At 39.3% G+C, this 19,411-nt stretch overlaps 1 protein-coding gene across 10 annotated transcripts in view; it reads right to left on the bottom strand.

The window, feature by feature from the left end:
• MLIP (muscular LMNA interacting protein) overlaps nucleotides 1–19,411 on the bottom strand; it is a 116,106-nt gene that overhangs the window by 24,855 nt on the left and 71,840 nt on the right. For 4 of the 10 annotated variants that reach the window (XM_086744368.1, XM_086744369.1, XM_086744377.1 and 1 more), the window contains 3 exons: nucleotides 16,703–16,747; nucleotides 6,655–6,780; nucleotides 1,126–1,314 (listed from right to left, as the gene is read on the bottom strand). The exons of 1 other annotated variant lie outside the window; for it this stretch is intronic. In XM_086744368.1, coding sequence (XP_086600494.1) covers nucleotides 1,126–1,314; nucleotides 6,655–6,780; nucleotides 16,703–16,747 — 360 coding nt within the window. The remainder of the gene's footprint in view (nucleotides 1–1,125; nucleotides 1,315–6,654; nucleotides 6,781–16,702; nucleotides 16,748–19,411) is intronic. 5 more of the 10 variants (XM_086744372.1, XM_086744373.1, XM_086744374.1 and 2 more) reach the window with 3 other exon arrangements.

Raw genomic sequence — 19,411 nt, 5'->3', positions numbered from 1 at the left:
CCATCCCAACAAATTGATAAAATGGTAAATTCTGTAAATCCCAGAGGACAGCAGAGCCAACTTCAGACACTACTGACATTGCCTATTAACCTAACTTATGCTTCTAATCAATGAGGACAGAAAGGTATTTCCAGGCATTTCTTCAGAGTCTGACGATTGACGTACTCTGCGGAGGTGCTACATCTCTCTGTAAGTCTTGGCTCCCAGTGGACCTGAACCTACTAATGTGGTGTTTCACCTGATAAGGAAACCATGACACAGCCTAAGGAAACAGTACCTAATGCCTGTGTTTTAACCCCTTGCATCTCAAATGCAAGTACACTATACATCTTGGGGTGGGATTATCTCTCCTGGCATCAAGGTTTGAGCATTTGCAGGCAGATTTTGTGTTAGAAAAAGACTATGTGGGAGGGATGCATCTGAGGAGTCCAAACAGTATCTTCTATGGGCTTCCAAAATTGGTGCTTTTTTAACACCAAACCAGGGCTCTCTTGAGGTACTGTAAAGACCTCAGGAGAGCTGCTTTTTGAAAAGACTTCAGTTAAGACGTAGGGCCCAGGTTTTGCCTTACAAAGCTTGTTAGCCAGCCTTGTCACCAATGCACCATGGACCACAGAGATTTTGTCGAACTTCTTCACTGCTGTTTCAAAGACATAGATGTCATTGTGATTCGCTTTGCATTGACAAGAGACAACTGCTTGTCAGGATGACAGATAAATCCACCAGAAAAGCCCATATTTCTGTCAGGTTAGCCTCCCTTCCCTCAGTCCCCAAGAAAAAAAAAAAAGAAAGATCCCATTATTTTGGTATGGGTAAATGTTAAAAGTAATTTGAGAATGAGGGATGAAATAGATTATTCATCCTTTAGAGAACAAATAGCTTCAATAAAAAGCGGTAGGAGCCCTGTCCTAGCTGATCTGGAGGAAGCAAGTCCCAACACAAGCTGAGTCAAAGACAGGAAAAGCAGTACAATTTCCAGGCATGCTGGAGAGACAGGCTCATCTGAGGTGCATTTCCCAAAGCATCCACGAACACTGAATCTGAATGACCTAGCTGAATCCTTCCTAGACTTAAAAGGATAAAAGCCTGACAAAGCTCTTCAATCGCACCACACTTGACGCTCACCTTATTGTACAAAATGTTGTGACTGTAAGGGCTATAAGGATTTTCATGAATGTCACACATGATGGAAGGCAAGTGGCTGAAAGGTCCCGGGTTTAGACAGTCAGCGAGGGACACGGACAGAGGACGCAAAGGGGACTTAGTTGGAGGGACTGGTTTAGTTGGACACAGAGGGTGTAGGAGAGCAGTCTCCTATGAAAAAAAAAAAGAAAAGTAAATAGATTAATGAATGCGAGAAAGAAGCTTTGGACTGAAAGCAAAGTGCTTGTCTTGCACCTTTTCTACATTTCATAGGGCTTGATGATTAACTAGGAAAGATACCATACCTTCATGCAAATAAAATTGCTCTACACTAAGTACTTTCATTGATACGAAAGTACACACACAAAAACTTGCTGTAGATGTCCTATTAAATCTGCTATGCTTCAAATGGGGTCCAGTGCATCTGCTTCCTGCAGTTCAACTGATGCTCAGGAAAGCTCAGCAGTATCTTGTGCTAGGATACAATGGCCACATTTTGGGACATTTTGAGGGTGGATCGGAAGTAAAAGCAATATGAAAACAGTGTCTGAGAGGTACAAAAGAAAGTCTGCCTTATCTAGGTACTAGCAGGAGCACTTCAGATTTTTAACAAGACTCTAATAAGCCTTTTCAGACACTTAAGAGTTAATCCACTGAAGGTGAACATAGAGGAAGTAGATTTTACTACTGCAAGTTGTCAGCAGTTAATAGCATTTCTGGTTTAAAATATATATATATATATATTCATGTGGTTTTTGCACCTGAAAGATAACATTCTTTAAAATAATATATTTTTAAAAGATTTGGATTAGACTCAAGGAGGCATCCCCAGCTTTTGGCACAAATCTTGTACTTAGGTTTTGTCAAGGCCATTGACATCTTGAATTCTCACCAGTTTGGCTGGCTGAGTCTCGATCAGAAACTCCCCTGCATGCTGTGCCTGTGAGCTCAAGACCCAGGAAATTTGTGACAAAAGCTGTGATTAGTTCCAGCAGAAGCTTACATCTCACTTGCCAAATGGGTGAGCATGACCAAACAAGCAGATCAGAGCCTGGCAGCGGTGAGAGCGGCTGGAAGAGGGCCAGGCAGCAGCCGCTTCACATTGACCTTGCCTACTGTCACTCCTCCTCGGAGGCACCAGCTCTACTGCCATTAATAATAAACCTTGGCAAACTGGCCTCAAAGCTTCGTGCCGAGTATAACTCATGTCATCCTTATCTAGCTCTTCCATTGCTCAAGGTGGCTTCTTTTTTTTTAATGAGAGAGTCTATGTACATTCCTGTTAATAAATATTTGCAATTCTATGAATTGTCTAACATATGTTATGAGTTGTTTTCAAATTACTGTGTAGAAAAATGCCCTATTTTTGCCCCAAGAAAGATTGTTTCTCTAGTTTCCAATGAAAACTTTCATGAAGTGTCACGTCAGCAGTGCTCACAAGTGATACATACTTCCAGTATATTTTATGATATTCTTTTAAACAAATACGACCATACTTGCAAAATTCCTGAAACATTACTGAAGTGTATGAAGCAAGAGGGGGAAAAAAAGCTATTTCTCATTATGAGGAAATTATCATCTCCAGTAAGGGCATCTAAAAATGTGAGAAGCTTAATACTGTCCGACTGGAACCTCAGAAGTACTACACTCTGTCTGTAACAAGTGTTTGATGGGGGGATATCCACTGAATAGCCAGTGCTACAAGTTCTATATGTTATTACAAGTTCATATTAGCACAAGCTAATATGATAAAAAGTCAAAATAAAATGGTATTTTCCCCTGGTTTGTAAATTGTATTGGTACACCAGTGTTAGATTATATACAGCATACCTAAAACACGGATGAAAAGAACTACCTGTGAGCTGAGTTACATCCTTTCTAGATGATCTTTACTAATTTAGAAATATCTTTTTGTCTCTATCCATTACTTTGGATTATCTGCATGAGAACAGCTGCCTGTTAAAGCAAAAATTATTGTATTTTTACAAGCAAAATGGTCTTTTCCACATGGAGAAGTTCCTTAATGAAGTGAAAAGCAAACAATTTACTCTCTGTTATGCAAAAAAAAAATGTATATTCAACACACGGACGTGAAGCTGAAGGGCAGCAGTTACAGCTGGCTGCATCATTATGTCTCAAATTGAATGTCACCCACATAATCACCAGTGCTCAGTGTCCCACTGGGAGGAGGAAAGGTACAGTGGACATCTAAGAAAAATTAAAAAAAAACAAACATAAGTTAATAAAGCTGATACCATCTAGAACCTCATCTACTGTGTACCATCCTCGAAGATGTAGCCTGAAAGGGTCTGTCCTTTCAAGATGGGCTGTATAAAGGAGAGGTAGCAATGTCACCTAGGGAGTGTGTTGTTGGCAATGGTATTAGAAGGAAAGGAAAAGAAAATGTGGAGAGAGAGAGAACAGAAATGCTGAACCACCCAGCAGGACTGGGAAAATCTCCAAAGAAAATTAGGTAAAATCAGTAACAATACGAGTAGTTTTGCCCTCAGCCACAGTAGATGCCTGCTAAGTTCTTACTTCAGGACAAGTGAACTAGCACTGGCTCCTCCGCAGAAAGCAGAAAGCCTTGCTGCTAGTCTCCTAGTTTTAATCCATACTTCTTGTATCCTGTGAAAGAAGTCAGTTTACTTGATTTTGGGCTAATATTGATGGGAACACCTCCTACTCTTTGGAAGCCAGCTGCTGCACAGACAAAAATGCTAACTACTGAGAGCAGATGAAGAGGGAGAACAAGTGTCATTGTCTAACAACCCTGCAGTTAGACACAACAGTGGCAATTTTCAAGCTGTTGTCTGGGCACCAAGCCCAGTTCCACAGGCAGTGCTGCAGCCCTCTTACAGGCACTAAAACCCCTCAGGAGAGTTTTGAAGATGCTGTAAGGTTGTCAATATCCTCATGTGGGCACCCAAGTCTCCTCCATTCACACAGGACTTATATCAGCTCCATAAACCTACTCTGAGAGGCAAGAGTTGAAATTATAAGCATATGATGTCATGTGTCACTTCAGTGTTTTTCCCAGATCTGGCTATTATCATACTATTAGTTGTTGTATTAGACCACCATTAGAATCATATAGCCATTTCTCACACAAACAAAACCAGTTTCTGTTAAGTCAGTGAATCCATCTGAATACGAGTCTAAGCACTTCCTTTTTCACAGCAAAGATGTCTTAATAGAGATCTTCCAAAATAACAAATATTTGTATTTTTAACTCTCCTAAGAGCACAGGCTGAGAGAGTTGGGGCTGTTCAGCCTGGAGAAGAGAAGGCTCCGGGGAGACCTTCCAATACCTAAAGGGGGCCTACGGGAGGGATAAGGAGAAGTTCTTCAGTAGGGCTTGTCGCAACAGGACGAGGGGTAATGGTTTCAAAATAGAGGGAGGTAGATTTAGATTAGATATTAGGAATTTTTTTTTTACAATGAGGGTGGTGGAAAACTGGAACAGGTTGCTCAGGGAGGTGGTGGATACCCCATCCCTGGAAACATTCAAGGCCAGGTTGGATGAGGCTCTGAGCAACCTGATCTGGCTGGGGATGTCCCTGCTTCTTGCAGGGGGGTTGGACTAGATGACCTTTAAAGGTCCCTTCCAACCCTAATGATTCTATAATTCTATGATTTTACAGCAACCTGTGGTATTTCTTAGGTAAGATAAAAATACTAATCTGTCAGTAATTTAAAGCATATTACATTGTTCTCTTAAATAAAGGAAGCAAGATTGAACATATTCATTGTGAAATTAACTTTTCCATCTGTCAAAATCAGTGTACTGTTTGTTTAGTTCATTTTAATAGACGGCTTTTATACAAAATAATTTTTACTTATGTTATAACAACCATATTTATTTGTGGACTTCAGTAATATGTACCGTAATTTATAAGGCATAAATTGATTGGTTTTCACAGTTAGCTTTAACTGTCAGAAAGCTTCAGACTCTGGCAATAACCCCAGATTTGTATTTGTCTGAAAATACACAGTTGGTGATTGCACCATTCCTTCATCAGCAAAACTATAGCCAGAAGAATGAGTGCCCATCCCTGATGACAGGGAGGTATGACCTGCTCCTGCTTTTGCAGCTGGGCCCTGCTTAGGTGGCCCAGACCAGAAGTTTTCTAGTAGCAGCTCCAGGTCAGCTCTCCTCTTTCATCTCAGGCAAATGGCAGCACAGTGCCTTGGCATCAGAAGGTTTTCAGTAAGTTACAGCATGAAAAACTCACTATGAACTCACCTGTAGTCTCTAAAGTCAAATATTCACTGTCAACCTCAAAAGTTCAGAGTCAAATTGTAAATGATCATTTTTATTCATATTTTTCTTATATTTTACAGAAACTCTACATTCTATAGAAACCTATAGAATGAGAAGATGCCACCCATATGTGTTGCTGGAACCCGCTAGTACTACAAATGGATATTCCTATGTTTGTAATGCTGCAGTACTCTTGAGAAATGTCAAGATTGTCCTATAGCAAGTCAGAGCTATGGGGAGGAATGGAAAGAACTAAACCAAAAATCTTTTTAAAAACTCAGTTATAAAAGGAAGAAGAGAGGATTGCCATTGCTAAAGTCTCTCTCTAATGTGACTAGAGTGGCACAAAAGTAAGAGAAATCCAATTAGCAAGGTATTTTATTCACATGACATCTGATAAGAGGACTATTGGCTTCATTTTACTACCCTCCAGATGGAAGATTCTGAACATACTGGATTGGTTAATAAGAAGGTCCTGCAGGGACATTCAGATTATGTATTGCAGTTAAGGTTTAATTCAGAATAATGCACACAAACGCAAATGCACGAGAAAAGGCTGACAGAACTGTTTATGTGGGGATTCTCGGAGATAATGCCTCTTACAGGTCAGCAAAGTTCAAGATGTGTTTTTGCAAAATGATCGTATGGCTTCGTGCAGAGTTCTGTGGGAGAAGACAGCACTTTTGCTGCCCCATAGGCTGCCTGTTAATACCCCTCACATGTGGTAGAAGAGCTATCCTCTCAAGCTGTGGATGGACATGAATACAGACCTGGGGGAGCTATGCAATGGGGAGTGACAGGGAAACTCACTGAAGTCCTCCGCAGTCTCTCTTGGAGAGGGAAAAGTGAACCTTGCCCAGTCCTTGCTGTCCTCATTTCTTTTTAGAGAGGATTCAGGTCTGGACCTCAAATGGAGGAAGTGCTTTCTAGTAGATCTGTTCCAGACACTTGCTTGACAGGGGAGCACAGGATTACCACTTTCTTTTGTACAATGTTTCCTACAGACATCATAAAAAGTCTTCTCCTCAACATACAGGTTTTTATATCACAAAAAAATATATCCCTGTAGGAAGCCCAGCTGCTCATTTGCAGCCTGGAGATTCCCCTCCGGGAGTCAGGTGCCCCTCAGGGAATCATCTAACTTTGCAAAAGAAAAGAGAGACCAAGACAAAGTAAAGATCTAAGATCCATCACCTTTTAAGAATCTAGCGGAGGCTACAAAATCCTTCAGAGTGAGTGTTACTCACCTGCTCAATATCTTGATTACTGATTTCTTCAAGGTACTTTTTAAAAGGATTGGGTTGATAGGGCTCCTCCTTTTGCTGTGCACTCTTTCCTTTCACCAGCACAGGACGAATGACACCAGGTTTTGTCTTTACCCATAGCACACCCAGGAGAAAAGAGATGGAAGAAAAATAAATTTACAGAATATTTGTTAGGCAAGTCAATTCCAGTAGGACTGTACTGACTAGATTTAAAAAAAAAAAAAACTATTAATAACATATCTCACCACCAAAATTATTCAGATGCATGCTGCCTGGCCTACTTTTTATACAAATTGTGGACAAAAATGGCAAGAGCTGTTTTTATGCAAAGGACCTCATCACTGACATCTCTTTGTTCCCGACACAAAAACAGATGCTGGGCTGTCAGACTACGGTTTGTGGGGTTTGCTGGCTGGTTTTGCTAGCTGCATCTTGATAAGTTCATCAAATCACACTTTATGCACAGCCACACGTCTGCTTTCATGCTGCAAATTCCTTTCTGGGCTCCTCAAAAGAGTAACTGTGGAACAAGGAGGGGCAGCACGTGATGCTGTTAACTTACACTCAGGTGGCGACATATTAGGGGAAATTTTTCTGGGAAATAATACCAGTGATTGCACGCCGGATTTTGACAGTATCTTTAAGAGTTCACTTGGAAAAGTACAGTTTTACATAATTTAGTCAGCATGGATTTGTGATACCTCTCATTTCAGACAAATGGGATTATTTAATCAAGAAAAAAATTCTTGGTTAGCTACCAGCCAACCAAAAAATTGACTATTAACTTGTCAATTTAGTACATCTGTGATTTTCATAATTCTTACAGTAAAGTCTGACATGATGGTTTGTGGCATAAACTCTAAATGGAGTCTAGGGGACAATTTTAAAACAGACAACTTTTCAGTAAGCAAAGAAAATGAAGAAAAAAGTGTAGATTCTCACCGGAGTTTAGTAAGTACTGAAGTCCTAGAGGGGTCTGTAATGAAACTTGAACTTTTCAATAACTCAATTATATTCTTCCCTGTTACGGCTACCCCACAGAAAACGGGTGGTTTTTGTCACAACCAGTATAGATAACAACAGCACCGCTGTTGAGCTCCTACTGTGGTTGCAGCCCAGAGGGACAGCTTAGTCAGCTGGGACTGAGAAATAGGTGCTGTCACAGCTCCTCATCCTCAGTACCCAGCAGGGTGTAAAAATGCAGAGAAGAAACTTGATTCACTATTAGACTTATTTATAAGATTTAGACTATGTGCATTTAATAGCACCATGCTGCCTGTTTACAAGAGCAATACACTTAAGCAGTCTGTATGGAAAAAAGAGAAGCTTTTTATGAAGGGCAACAAAGCTGGTGAGGGTTCTAGAGCACAAGTCTTATGAGGAGTGACTGAGGGAACTGGGATTGTTTAGTCTGAAGAAGAGGAGGCTGAGGCAAGACCTCATTGCTCTCTACAACTACCTGAAAGGAGGTTGTAGGGAAGTGGGTGTTGGTCTTTTCTCCCAAGTAACTAGTGATAGGATGAGAGGAAATGGCCTCAAGTTGTGGCAGGGGAGGTATTAGGAGATATTAGGAAACATTACTGAAAGAGTGGTCAGGTGCTGGAACAGGCTGCCCAGGGAAGTGGTGGAGTGACCATCCCTGGAGGTATTCAAAGAACGTGTAGAAGTGGCACTTCAGGACATGGTTTAGTAGGCATGGTGGTGTTAGGTTAATGGTTGGGCTTGATGATCTTGCGGGTCTCTTCCACCCTTAAGATTCTATGATTCTATGAAAGTGAGCTTAAAATGGTGCAGCTGAGATTGCTGGATGTATCATGTAAACCGAGTTATGGATCACCTTAAAATAAGATCTGCAGGCATCCAGCAAGGACAGGGCAAGAGGGGTGCCCATCAGAAGGGAGGGTGCAGGAGGCAGGAGAGGTCCTCATGTCTTGTGCTTCTGCCTCTGCCCTGGGAAAGGACAGAGCAGTGCCCAGGGACAGAGGTGACGGTGGCAGAGGTGGAGAGGAGCACTTATGCCTGGGAAGAATAAGACCCAGCCAGCAAAATATCTTCCCTTAACATTGTGTTTCACCCCCTCCCTCCTTTATATAGGTTGGGGTCCTTTCATCTGCCTCATCAAATAAGAAGAAACATACTCAACCAAAAGTGAAAAATCAGCCATAGGTGATACTATTTTTTAATAGAGTAATAACTGCCAAGTTGCATTAAAAACTTTTTCATTAAGAAGGTCAACTTAGTGAAAGAGATGTGGTGCTCATTTAATGAATTTATAGTCCTTAGTTTTTCTATGACTATTTCTTTGTAGGATTCACCATAAAACACTTATTTTCCCCTCCAAGATTTCCGAGAAGAGTTTGTAAAAATGAAAGACTTCAGGCTTTCAACAGAAAGGTAAATAAAAAAAATAAAAAGAGAGCTACAGTTGTTATCACGTCACCATTACACAGACAAAGGACCTGTGGCCTTCTAGCACTCCTCCACACCATGTAACCATGCAATTAAAAGCCCATTGAGGTACCTGAAATCATCAAGGGTAAGCTACTCTCCTTATGTAGGAAAACTCTTCCCAAAGCACGCTGTAGAAATGCTTTTAAGGAAGCACTTTCTAAACAACATCATGCACTCAAGTGCTGACTGAGTCGTATGTTTATGTCTGACTCTGCTAGCAGAGTGGCAGCTATCAGCCAGCAACTAGAATTTGAAATACTTTATTAGCTCCCCAACAAGATATACAAAATCTTTGATCCAAAACTAAAAACTTGAACTCTTTCTTTGATAGTGGGTGGCACAACTGACACTGCTGAGAAACAAGCTAAAACTTATTTTTACCAAGGAAAGTGTTGGTCTTCCTACAACAGCACTGAAAATTGTAAAGGCTGCTATGGTAGCAATGGGCTGCCATCATATGGCTACAGCCTTATTAGCAAATTACACAGGCCCAAGAAAAAAGCGCCAGAGCTGACCCGTAATCAATTGTACTGATCGGGTGCCGGGCTGCTCCTTGGCATGGCTTTGGCCCAGCTCAGCAAGCTCACAGTAAGAAATGGGAGGATAGCTGCAGTTTAGCCCAAGTCACCACACAGTTTCTCGATCACCCCCCCTCTCTCCAGCGAGGTGGGGGAGAAAAATTGGGAAGAAAGGAAAACTTGTGGGTTGAGATGAAGACAATTTACTAGGATAGTAATGGAAAACTACAATAATAACAGCATATAAGGATATTAATATATACAAAATGAACAATGTACGATTTCTCACCACCCAGTGACCCAACGACCGATAGAGCCCATCCCAAGCAGCGATCATATAAATGAAACTGAGCAGCAAGCAAAGGAGCAAGAGGGAGCCAGCAAGGTAGAGTGATGCCAACAAGTGAGAGAGAAGTGGAAGAAGATGGCCCCTGCCCCGTGGGCAAACCCCACTTATATACTGAGCATGACGTTTATGGCATGGAATACTCTCTTTGGCCAGTTTGGGTCAATTATTCTGTCTGTCTTTCACCCAGCTTCCTGCATCTGCACATTAGCAAGACTTGGAAAGCAGCACAGTGTCCTTGGTCTCATTAACAACAACTTGTATCATCAGGGTGTTTTACCAACATGCTTCACATCTGAAATCCAAAACACAGTGGCTACTGAGAGGAAAATTAACCCCATCACTGCCGAAACCAGGACACTGGGGCACCTCGCGCTACGCAGTACGGTTGTGGCCACCCTTCTTCAAGGACAGAAGATATTTTGTCTGTATGAAAATGAGCTTTGCATGATATTTGCCTCAGAAGTCAGAAGACTGGACTTCTCATCAGCAGGTATATGGGCATGTTCACCTCTAATTTTTTCCTTTGTTATTATGACACTTTGTCCCTGAAATCTTGCTGAAACTGGTGAGGAAGGTCCCAGGTGCAACCTCATTCCTGTCAGTAGATAGGAATGTCATCCTCTGATTCCCATGTTTCTCCTGTCCCAGTCACTGTCACTTCCCCTTATCCAGAGTATTCAGAGATCCCCAAAGTGTGTAGGGCAAGGTGCTTCGTTCATAGCTAGCAATGACCGCAGTCACTCTTTGCGGTGCTCTTTGTCACTACACAGACATTAAGTCATTCAGGATACCTGAACAGCTTTCCTGTAAAGAAGGAAGTTGCTTTTAATGTTTAACAAGGAGTTGACTTGTTAGTACATTTTGAAGCAGCCTGCCTCTGAGACAACCAGATGAATGATTAACAGAAATATGACATGATCAGATAAAAGTATATAACAAAACAGGAGAGCTAGCCTTGGGATAAAAGAGTTAGCTGCCCTCTTTCTTTCCTTTCTGCTCTGAATCCATTAGACCTCACTTGACAAATAGCAAACACCAAGTCTATCAGTTTGCCTGCACAGCCTTTATATCCATTTTTTTCTGTACAAATAGTCTCTTGCAGTCTTTGAAGCCTTCTGCTTTAAATGGGATAACCAAAGAATTCCCTTATCAAGAGGAATCATTCCCAGTCCTTTCCAACAAACTCATTAGTTTTGGGGAAAGGGATTCTGAGGCAGACGAGGCAACTATGCAATGCAGCATGCCCCAGCCAATGCAGTCATCTTCCATCAGCACTGAGAAGCCAGAGTCGTCTGAGGAGCCTCTCAACTGTTGAGAGCACCTGCTTTCAGATGGTGAGGAACTAGCTGCCTTGTTGTGAAGGAACATTGCAGTTTCCACTGTCAGCAAAATGATGCTTTTAGCAGTAACAATACAAACATAGACATTTTGTGTAGTTGAACTGTGAAATAACTTAAAATATTCCCCTGCTATTTCTTTTCTGCCACAAAGCCTTCACAAAGGGAAATATGTTATTGAACATATTAGTTTATTTTTACTTTCCCTTGTAGAGGCCTTACACTTTCAAAAACGCAATAAAACATTCCAGGTACTGTATCAGTCTACAATGACGTTCCTCTTTAGTACATTTGAAGGTGTGAAGGCATATAACTGTGGTTAAAAGGATTTCCTCTTCCTCCAGCTAAATAGTAAATCATTCACATCACTGAAAAGCCTAGGAAGGAAGGATAATTATTTTCTTCACGTCCATGCTGAAGTAGCAGCAGGTCTTGCGCCAGACAACAAGGAAAGTCACCTGATTTATATTCAAATTATCATTATTTTTGTTCACACTGAAATATTTGCATTTCAAGAAACAGCTGAATTTTCAACAAGATGTCTGATACTGTACTATAATATAATTTCCACTGACTCTGTGCTATACTAAGCCAAAACTAAAATCAACAGATTCGGTCCTTTTCCATTCTACTCAAAGTACAGGTATGAGTCTTTTCCTCAACAGCTGGAGAAAAGGGTGAGAGGAGTGGAAAGAAGGCACTCACCTCTGTTGCTGTTCTGGGACAAGCAGAGGAGCAAGTCTGCAAGTTTAGGACCAGAAAAGGGAGAAGTTTTGCCCAGGCTGGTGGCAGGGAAGGGGATAAGGGCAAGCTCTTAAGCACTGATGCTGCTCTCTGCTTCCCTCCCTGCTTCCTTTTCTTTCTTTAGGAAACTCCTTTAGCACATTTAAATTCCCTTCACTCACATTTTCCTTTGTCATCATGAATATCTTTCATTTCCTACTTTGTTGTTTGATGGCTCTGTATGGACCATTCCTCAGTATAACTGACAATGTTCCATTCCAATAGTGCGTGCAATTTAGTGCTTGAGAAAGTATGGATATAGACTCATGCCAAGGACTGCCTTCCAAAAGTCATTCATCAGTGCTCAAAGGCCATTAAATCATTTTAGGTGGACAGATGCACCCAGGACCCCTGATTTTATGTTGGACCTGACAACTATGCTATATTTCATGACATTCTGACCTAAAGTAGGTCTTAAAAGATGCTGAATTTAGTACTATTTTACTTTAAAGCAATCACACCATCATTCTTGAGGTGCCATATTCTCAAACATGGTTTAACACATTTCACACAGCTTTGGGCTCAACAGCTTTAAATACAGGAAATACAGGAATTTCAGGAACACATGTGCTTCAGAAGTAACTAATTAGAGAAAAAATACTTCAAGATGCCAAGTCACTTCTAAAATACCCAAGAACAAAATAAGCCACAGAAATATGTCTAGATATTAACTGAAACACTCCAGTTTTAACTCCTAGACTGGACCATGAGGACTGTTATCTGTTTTTATCAAATGCTTTTCTTCCTTTAAATGTTTGAACTCATCTTCTGTGCAGCCTTGAGTCCCTACAACTCCTGTCCACAAGCTTTTTCAAGCAAGAAACTGCACCGTGTTCCTTCTGATACTACCATTTAAACCTACTCACAAAATACAGAAATACCATTCTGTATTTGCTTTAAGGATATATGACTCCTCTCCTACTATTTTGATATATAAAAATATTTTGATAAATTCTTCCATTGTACACTCAAAAACTGTGAATGACTGTTGCAGCATTAAAATGTCTAAACAAAAGAAAGCCTAGGAAAATGGTACCAAGGTATGCAAGACTGGTCCCACATGAATTTTGTATTATTTGCTTAATATATAAAGAAAAAAGTTATAGTTAATTATAATGGCTGTGTGTAGTGTTGGTGTGCTGGGTATGGCTTTGCACTTTGTTATCGTGAATCATTTATAGTCATCTTTTAAAATAGTAGAAAACACATTGATGAGAGTCAGAGTGGTGTGCTTCACCTGTCCATTGGATAAGTCACATAGTTGAGAGATATAGCTACATTTCTGGTCACCATAAATAATCAGTCCCTGGTATAGCTAGTCAGAAACTCCACAAGAGGGGGAGTAATTATTTGAATCATAAATCCTACAGAATTTCTAAGTCAAAATGTTGCTACTGAAAAATCATTCATGAATAGAGAACATGAAATGCTCAGAAACAACATAGCTGAACAAAAAAAACATACACAAGAATTATAGAATCATAGAACCATAGAACAGTTTGTGTTGGAAGGGACCTTTAAAGGTCATCTAGTCCAATCCCCCTGCAAGGAGCAGGGACATCTCCAACTAGATCAGGTTGCTCAGAGCCCCATCCAACCTGGCCTTGAATTTTTCCAGGGATGGGGCATCCACCACCTCTCTGGGAAACCTGTTCCAGTGTTCCACTACCCTCATTGTAAAAAAATTTTTCCTTATGTCCAGTCTGAATTCCACTGTAGTGATCACAATTTTAAAAAAGTGAAATAAATATATAATTAAATAATTAAAATAGTTACAGAAAAAAATATTTAAAAATCAAAGCAGCTGCCAAAAGGATAAAATGGTTATAAGCGACAACAATACTGCCTAAGGCAGTAGCATTTCAGAGAAGCTATGCATTAGCTTATAAGAAGATTTTAAGAGATCAATAAATACTGCGATGTTCAAAGAGCAGTGCAAAGTGAAAAAAAGGAATAAGGAGGAAAAGGCTCTGAAGGCAGAAAGCTGTATTTAAATACAGACTAGAGAAAAAAAAAAAAGAAAGGAAGAAAAAATAAAATCTAGGCCATAATATAAAAATGTCATATATTAGGCCAAGAAAGACTTCGAGAAAAAAACTTGCTAAATTTCCCTACAACTAAAAGTCTATGGAACCAGTAGATATAATCAAAACATAAAAAAGATGCATGAAGAAGAGGAAATCAAGGCTGAAAACTAATTCCTCACTTCAGCTTTCCTCACAAGAAGACAGGGAGTTTCTCACACTGGCAAAGAAATCATTTGGAGTACAATCTAAAGTAAAGCGTCAATACGACAGATTTAAGAACAAATCAATAAAATGAGCAAATAAAGTGTAAGGAATAAATAAAGTTGTAAAGCAATTCCAGTGTGAAATTGCCACACTATGAATTGTGGTATGTAACTTACTCCTTCAGACATAATTAGCACCAGAAGAATGAGAAGTGGCAACTATGGGGCAGGTTTTTCTACAGGATACTGAAGGAGACCAGGAACCACAAATCACTACGTGTAACATTTCAAGCTGTGCAAAGTAGTAGGAACAAATTATACAAAAGAACAGAACAAGTATATATTTGGACGAATAATAGAGAATGGCTTTTGAAAGGGCCCTCATGCCTGATAAATCTTTTACAGTTATTTTAAGGAGCTGGTAATGCAAGAAAGCTGTTCGATATAACAGATGCAAGTTAGGTTTAAAGTAGGAATATGAGAATCTTTCAGCATCTGAGAACACACATTAGATGAAATCAAAGGAGAAACAACAGAACATCTTACGTGAGGCACAGTGTTTGGGATTTTTTTTTCACTGAGTCCCTAAATGCATGATCAGGGATAACAAAACGAGGTTGCATCACAGGTTACAAAGTTTGGTAGGTGTGCAGCCATGCTGCACGTGGATTTCCAAAGGCTTTGGTGAAGGTATTTCAGCAGGGTCTACTAAGGAAATGGAACTGCTACAGAGTTAAAAAGAACATTTCCTATGGACCAGTTAAAAAAAATAGGAAGAAAAAGGTTGGAATAAATGTTCAAATTTCACAGTGGAGGGAAGTCACAAGTAGAGTTCCTCAGAGACATGCTCTGGAATCTGGGCTTGAATTATGGACATAGATCGTCTAGAAAAGAGGGGCTAGTAAGGTGACAAAGATTGCTGATAAAACCGAACCATTTAAAGGACTAAAACCAAAATATCTATGCAAAGAGTTGCAGATAGATCTTGCGATACTGAGTGAATGAATGATAAAAAGGCAGGTGAAACTTAACTGGATTCAACGTTGATACATTTCACAGGGAAAAACTAAACTACATTCTAAATTTATATATGTGGTGATTAACTAGTTAGCTCAAAAACTAGCTCTCACTACTCAAGAAATTCATCTTGGATTTATTGTATACAGTTCTACGCAAACATAGTAAGTAAGAAGAACAAATACAAGTAAGAAGAACTAAATAAATTTATATGAATTGTTAAGAAGGGAATAGAAATAACAATAAAGAACCTTATCACAACATCATGTAAACAGGAAGTGCTATATTCAGAACTAGACAAGAGTAGTTTATAGTTTTAGTCTCCCAATCTCAAAAACAAAAACCTGAAAAAGATGTAGAAAAGGGCAACAAGGATCCTCAAAAATATGGGACAGTACTTATACTTCTCAGAGAGTGACTAAGCAACTTTGACTTTTCTGTATGAAAAAGAGGTGACTGACAAGGTATTATAGTTAATACCTAGAAAATCATTAATCTTACTAGAAAGTGAAAAAAAGAACAATTACTTTCTGTTTCAGTACAAGAACTGAGGTCAAATAGTAGGTTTAAAAAAAAGAAATAAAGTACTATTTCACAAAATGCATAATTAAAAAGTAAACTCTGTTTCTACAGAATACTGTAGAGACCAAAGTGTAACAAGATTCAAAAAGTAACTGGAAAAATTCATGAAAGAAGTGGTCAAAGATTACTAAACAGAAAAAAAAAATGATTCAGGAATTTGCTAAAATGTCATTAGCTGAAATAAAATGGGGAAAATTTCTCATCCACATCTCATTTTTTTCCCTAAGCATTCATTAGTGGTCACTGTCACTCCATGACCTCTCTTCTGACTCTTCTTCAGAAAGTTTGGCTCCAACAGGATTCAATTGCAACCAGAGCTAAAATGAATATCTGAACCAGAATCTCTATTTCTTTATTTGATTTTACCCTTGCTTTTCAGTAGTTAGACCAGCTTTGATTTAAACCAGCATGTAAGAAGAAAATAGATGCCAGAACACTATTGCATATAAACAAAATTGTAGAAGTGGAATATTAAGAGTCTAAGAACCAGCAGTAGACTCTACAGTTGTCATACACCTCGAGATTCAGCAAGACTCTCTAGTTCGTCATTTGGTCCACGGGTTTACAAGTAGCGTCAGGATTTACAGTTATTTAAAACAGGTGTGTATTCAGTACAGAAGAAAGCAATGCAGCTCTGAAGAAGCATTGCAGCTTTATAGGATGATATTGACTGCAGTTTCTTTCAAAGGACTAAGAAAGTAAATAATTACTTTCACTTGTGCAAATTTTGAAAAACAGCATATCACAACCGTGCAATACATACCAGCTGACTCTCTGTTACCATAGGTGTTGATTTGTAAAGGTTGGCCTGCAAAAAAGGTAAATATATACAGTATTACATACAATATCATAGTGATTATAGCCATGACAGAAGAAAAATGGCCAGCAGTATGCTTAGATGCAAAGGCTTTTACCACTGTGATATGCAATTGGTAAGAGAAGTTAAAATATTGTAATTTCCAGTTTATTTCTAGGTATAATAAAATATGGATGTCTGTTGTTAAAATTTTAGGGATTTTTTTTTCTAAGTGCAACAACATTTCACTTTTTCACCTTGATGTATTCTCAAAACATAAACCCTGACATTTCTAAGCCTGCCATTGTCTGTTAATTTGCAGCACGAATGTTAACACTATTAATTGTACTGGGAGCTTGGTCCAACCTTCTCATCGTTCTGATTTCATATTCTGAAAATCAGAACAATCCTCCTCACGTATTACTTTTTTTTTTTCTGAGTAAATATTGAACAGTAGAAGCTCTATTTTCCAGATCAAGGGTAAAGGTGATGAATGCAGTGTATTTTTGTGTGTATGATAAATAGCCATGTGCCATATGCTTATTTGCCCAAGCAGTGGTGAGGTTCAGAATTTCAGGTGCATTGATCCCTCCAATCAACTGTTTCAAGCTCTGTAGGAGTTCCACTGGATAACATAGTGTTCCTGTGCAGATAATATGCCCACCTTTGTTTAGGTGTGATCTGGGGGCCTTGAGTCTCTAAAATGTGAGCATTCTTCAGTATGGTGGTAAAAAAAAGTACTGGATACCATGGTGAAGTGTTATAGCTGTAGCAGAAGACGTCAGTGCCATTACAGATACAAGCAGGCTGGAATAAATTATCTCACTTCAGCAGTGCAAATTAAGAGTAAATCTCATTTCAAAGGGGTTACCTGAAAGGTATATAAGCACAGTGGACCACAGATAAAGAAAATCACAACTTATTTCTGCAGGTCTGTGTGCATTCTGCTTCATGTTCTCTCTTTTTTTCACTTTTATGTCATATTTACAGCACTTTAAAAAGATTTCTTTTAGAATAGAACTGTCAAGAAGAGCAAAAATGTCAATAATACGCAAAGTAATTATTCCAATTAGTCAGGATAAAGGATTTTTTAAATAGTTGTATGTGGGCTAAGTGACAGAACTATATATTTATTAGAACTTGAAATTAAATTTAAGAAAGATTGAGTTGGTGACAGTAATTATATGGAAACAGAATGACTAAGTATATATTAGGCCACTCAACAATCATAAAAGTAATTTATTTAGAGAATTATTATATTATTATATTTTTATTACAAATCAGCAATACTATCCTTAAAGTCAGCAGAGCACTGTTACAAAATGGTGAATGGGATCCTATCAAAGACAGACTGTTTAAAAAGTTTTGAATGACAACTGTACTACTTAGTTGTCAGTTGGTACAAACTGCTGTAAATTCACTGAAGTTAGACATTTTTCCATACTTTTTATTCACTCCTTTGCTATTTGTACTGTCATTTACATCCTTAAAAGGTTCTGAAGTGCATGAGGAGACAAAAAGTAATTGAGACCAAGGAAAACCTACACCATTTTAATTGTTAAACGGTAGTCTATTTCAACATGTTTGTGTAGTCTCCTACTCATATAACCTATTGAATTAATTAGTAATATTATCATGTGTGCATACATATACATTTATATGTGTGTGTATTTATAAATAATACTTTAGCACAACAACAGATTTTCCTGTCCTTGACTCATAAATAAATTAGAGGTTTTCTTTTAACCAAAAATGCCCTCAAAGCAACGTTTTGACAAGTGCTTCAATATCAGATGTCATGAATATGAAAAGATTAAGAAAATTATATTACTAAATTACCATTTTAATTCTCTCTAGTAAAATTAATTCAGCTGCATAAACTAAAAGCTTACTTCTAAAACAAAAAACGACTTGCAAAAAAAAAAGATGTCTGAAAATCATTACTCCAAGACAGCTCACATGAGGCACCACAGACCTCCTGGGGGAACTCACAGTTTGATATTAAGATAACAGGTGTCCATACAATACTCAGATCCTGATTTCTACCGGAGACACTGTTAGATTGGCTCAAAGCAGGCACCTTGTTTCAAAACAGACATCTTGTACCTACTATGAAGAAATATTGGCCCCTGAAATGTATCTCCTCTAGTGAACAAAAGTCAGCACACACAGAGGCTCAGGAGCAAGTCCCTTCCAGTTAATAGTCAGCACACTTCCATGCGTGCTTTGGTCCACACCAACTACCACTCTTCCAGACAGTTCTCCATCGTGGTATGCCTGGTAGCATGGAGCATGCTGCTCCCAGTGAGCTGAAGGGATGAGGCCACCTCGGGTCTTGTGCTGGGCTGGGGGGCTCAGTTTGAGTGGAGGGAAGTGGAAGGGGAAGAGAAGACAACTCTATGGAAAACCACCTCAGTGTGGCCTCACTCTAAGGGCCAAAGGACAAGCCACCAACTGGTTTATTAACTGGGATAGAAACAGCCTTTTTATGTCCTACCAGGGAAACAAAGCAAGAGAGGAGGGAAGAGTTGCGATGTATGGGGGCTGCTAGGGACATCTGGCTTGTCCCTCAGGAGACTCTGCTGCAGAGTGCAGAGATGGCAGAGTCCTCGAGAGCCTGGACCCACCAAATTCAGCCACCACAGCTTAGCCTGGAGACAATGGTCTGTTTTCTGA

This window comes from Chlamydotis macqueenii, chromosome 3 (assembly GCF_036417535.1).
Source record: "Chlamydotis macqueenii isolate bChlMac1 chromosome 3, bChlMac1.mat, whole genome shotgun sequence".
Lineage (NCBI taxonomy): Eukaryota > Metazoa > Chordata > Aves > Otidiformes > Otididae > Chlamydotis > Chlamydotis macqueenii.
This window is presented reverse-complemented; position numbering and strand designations above follow the sequence as displayed.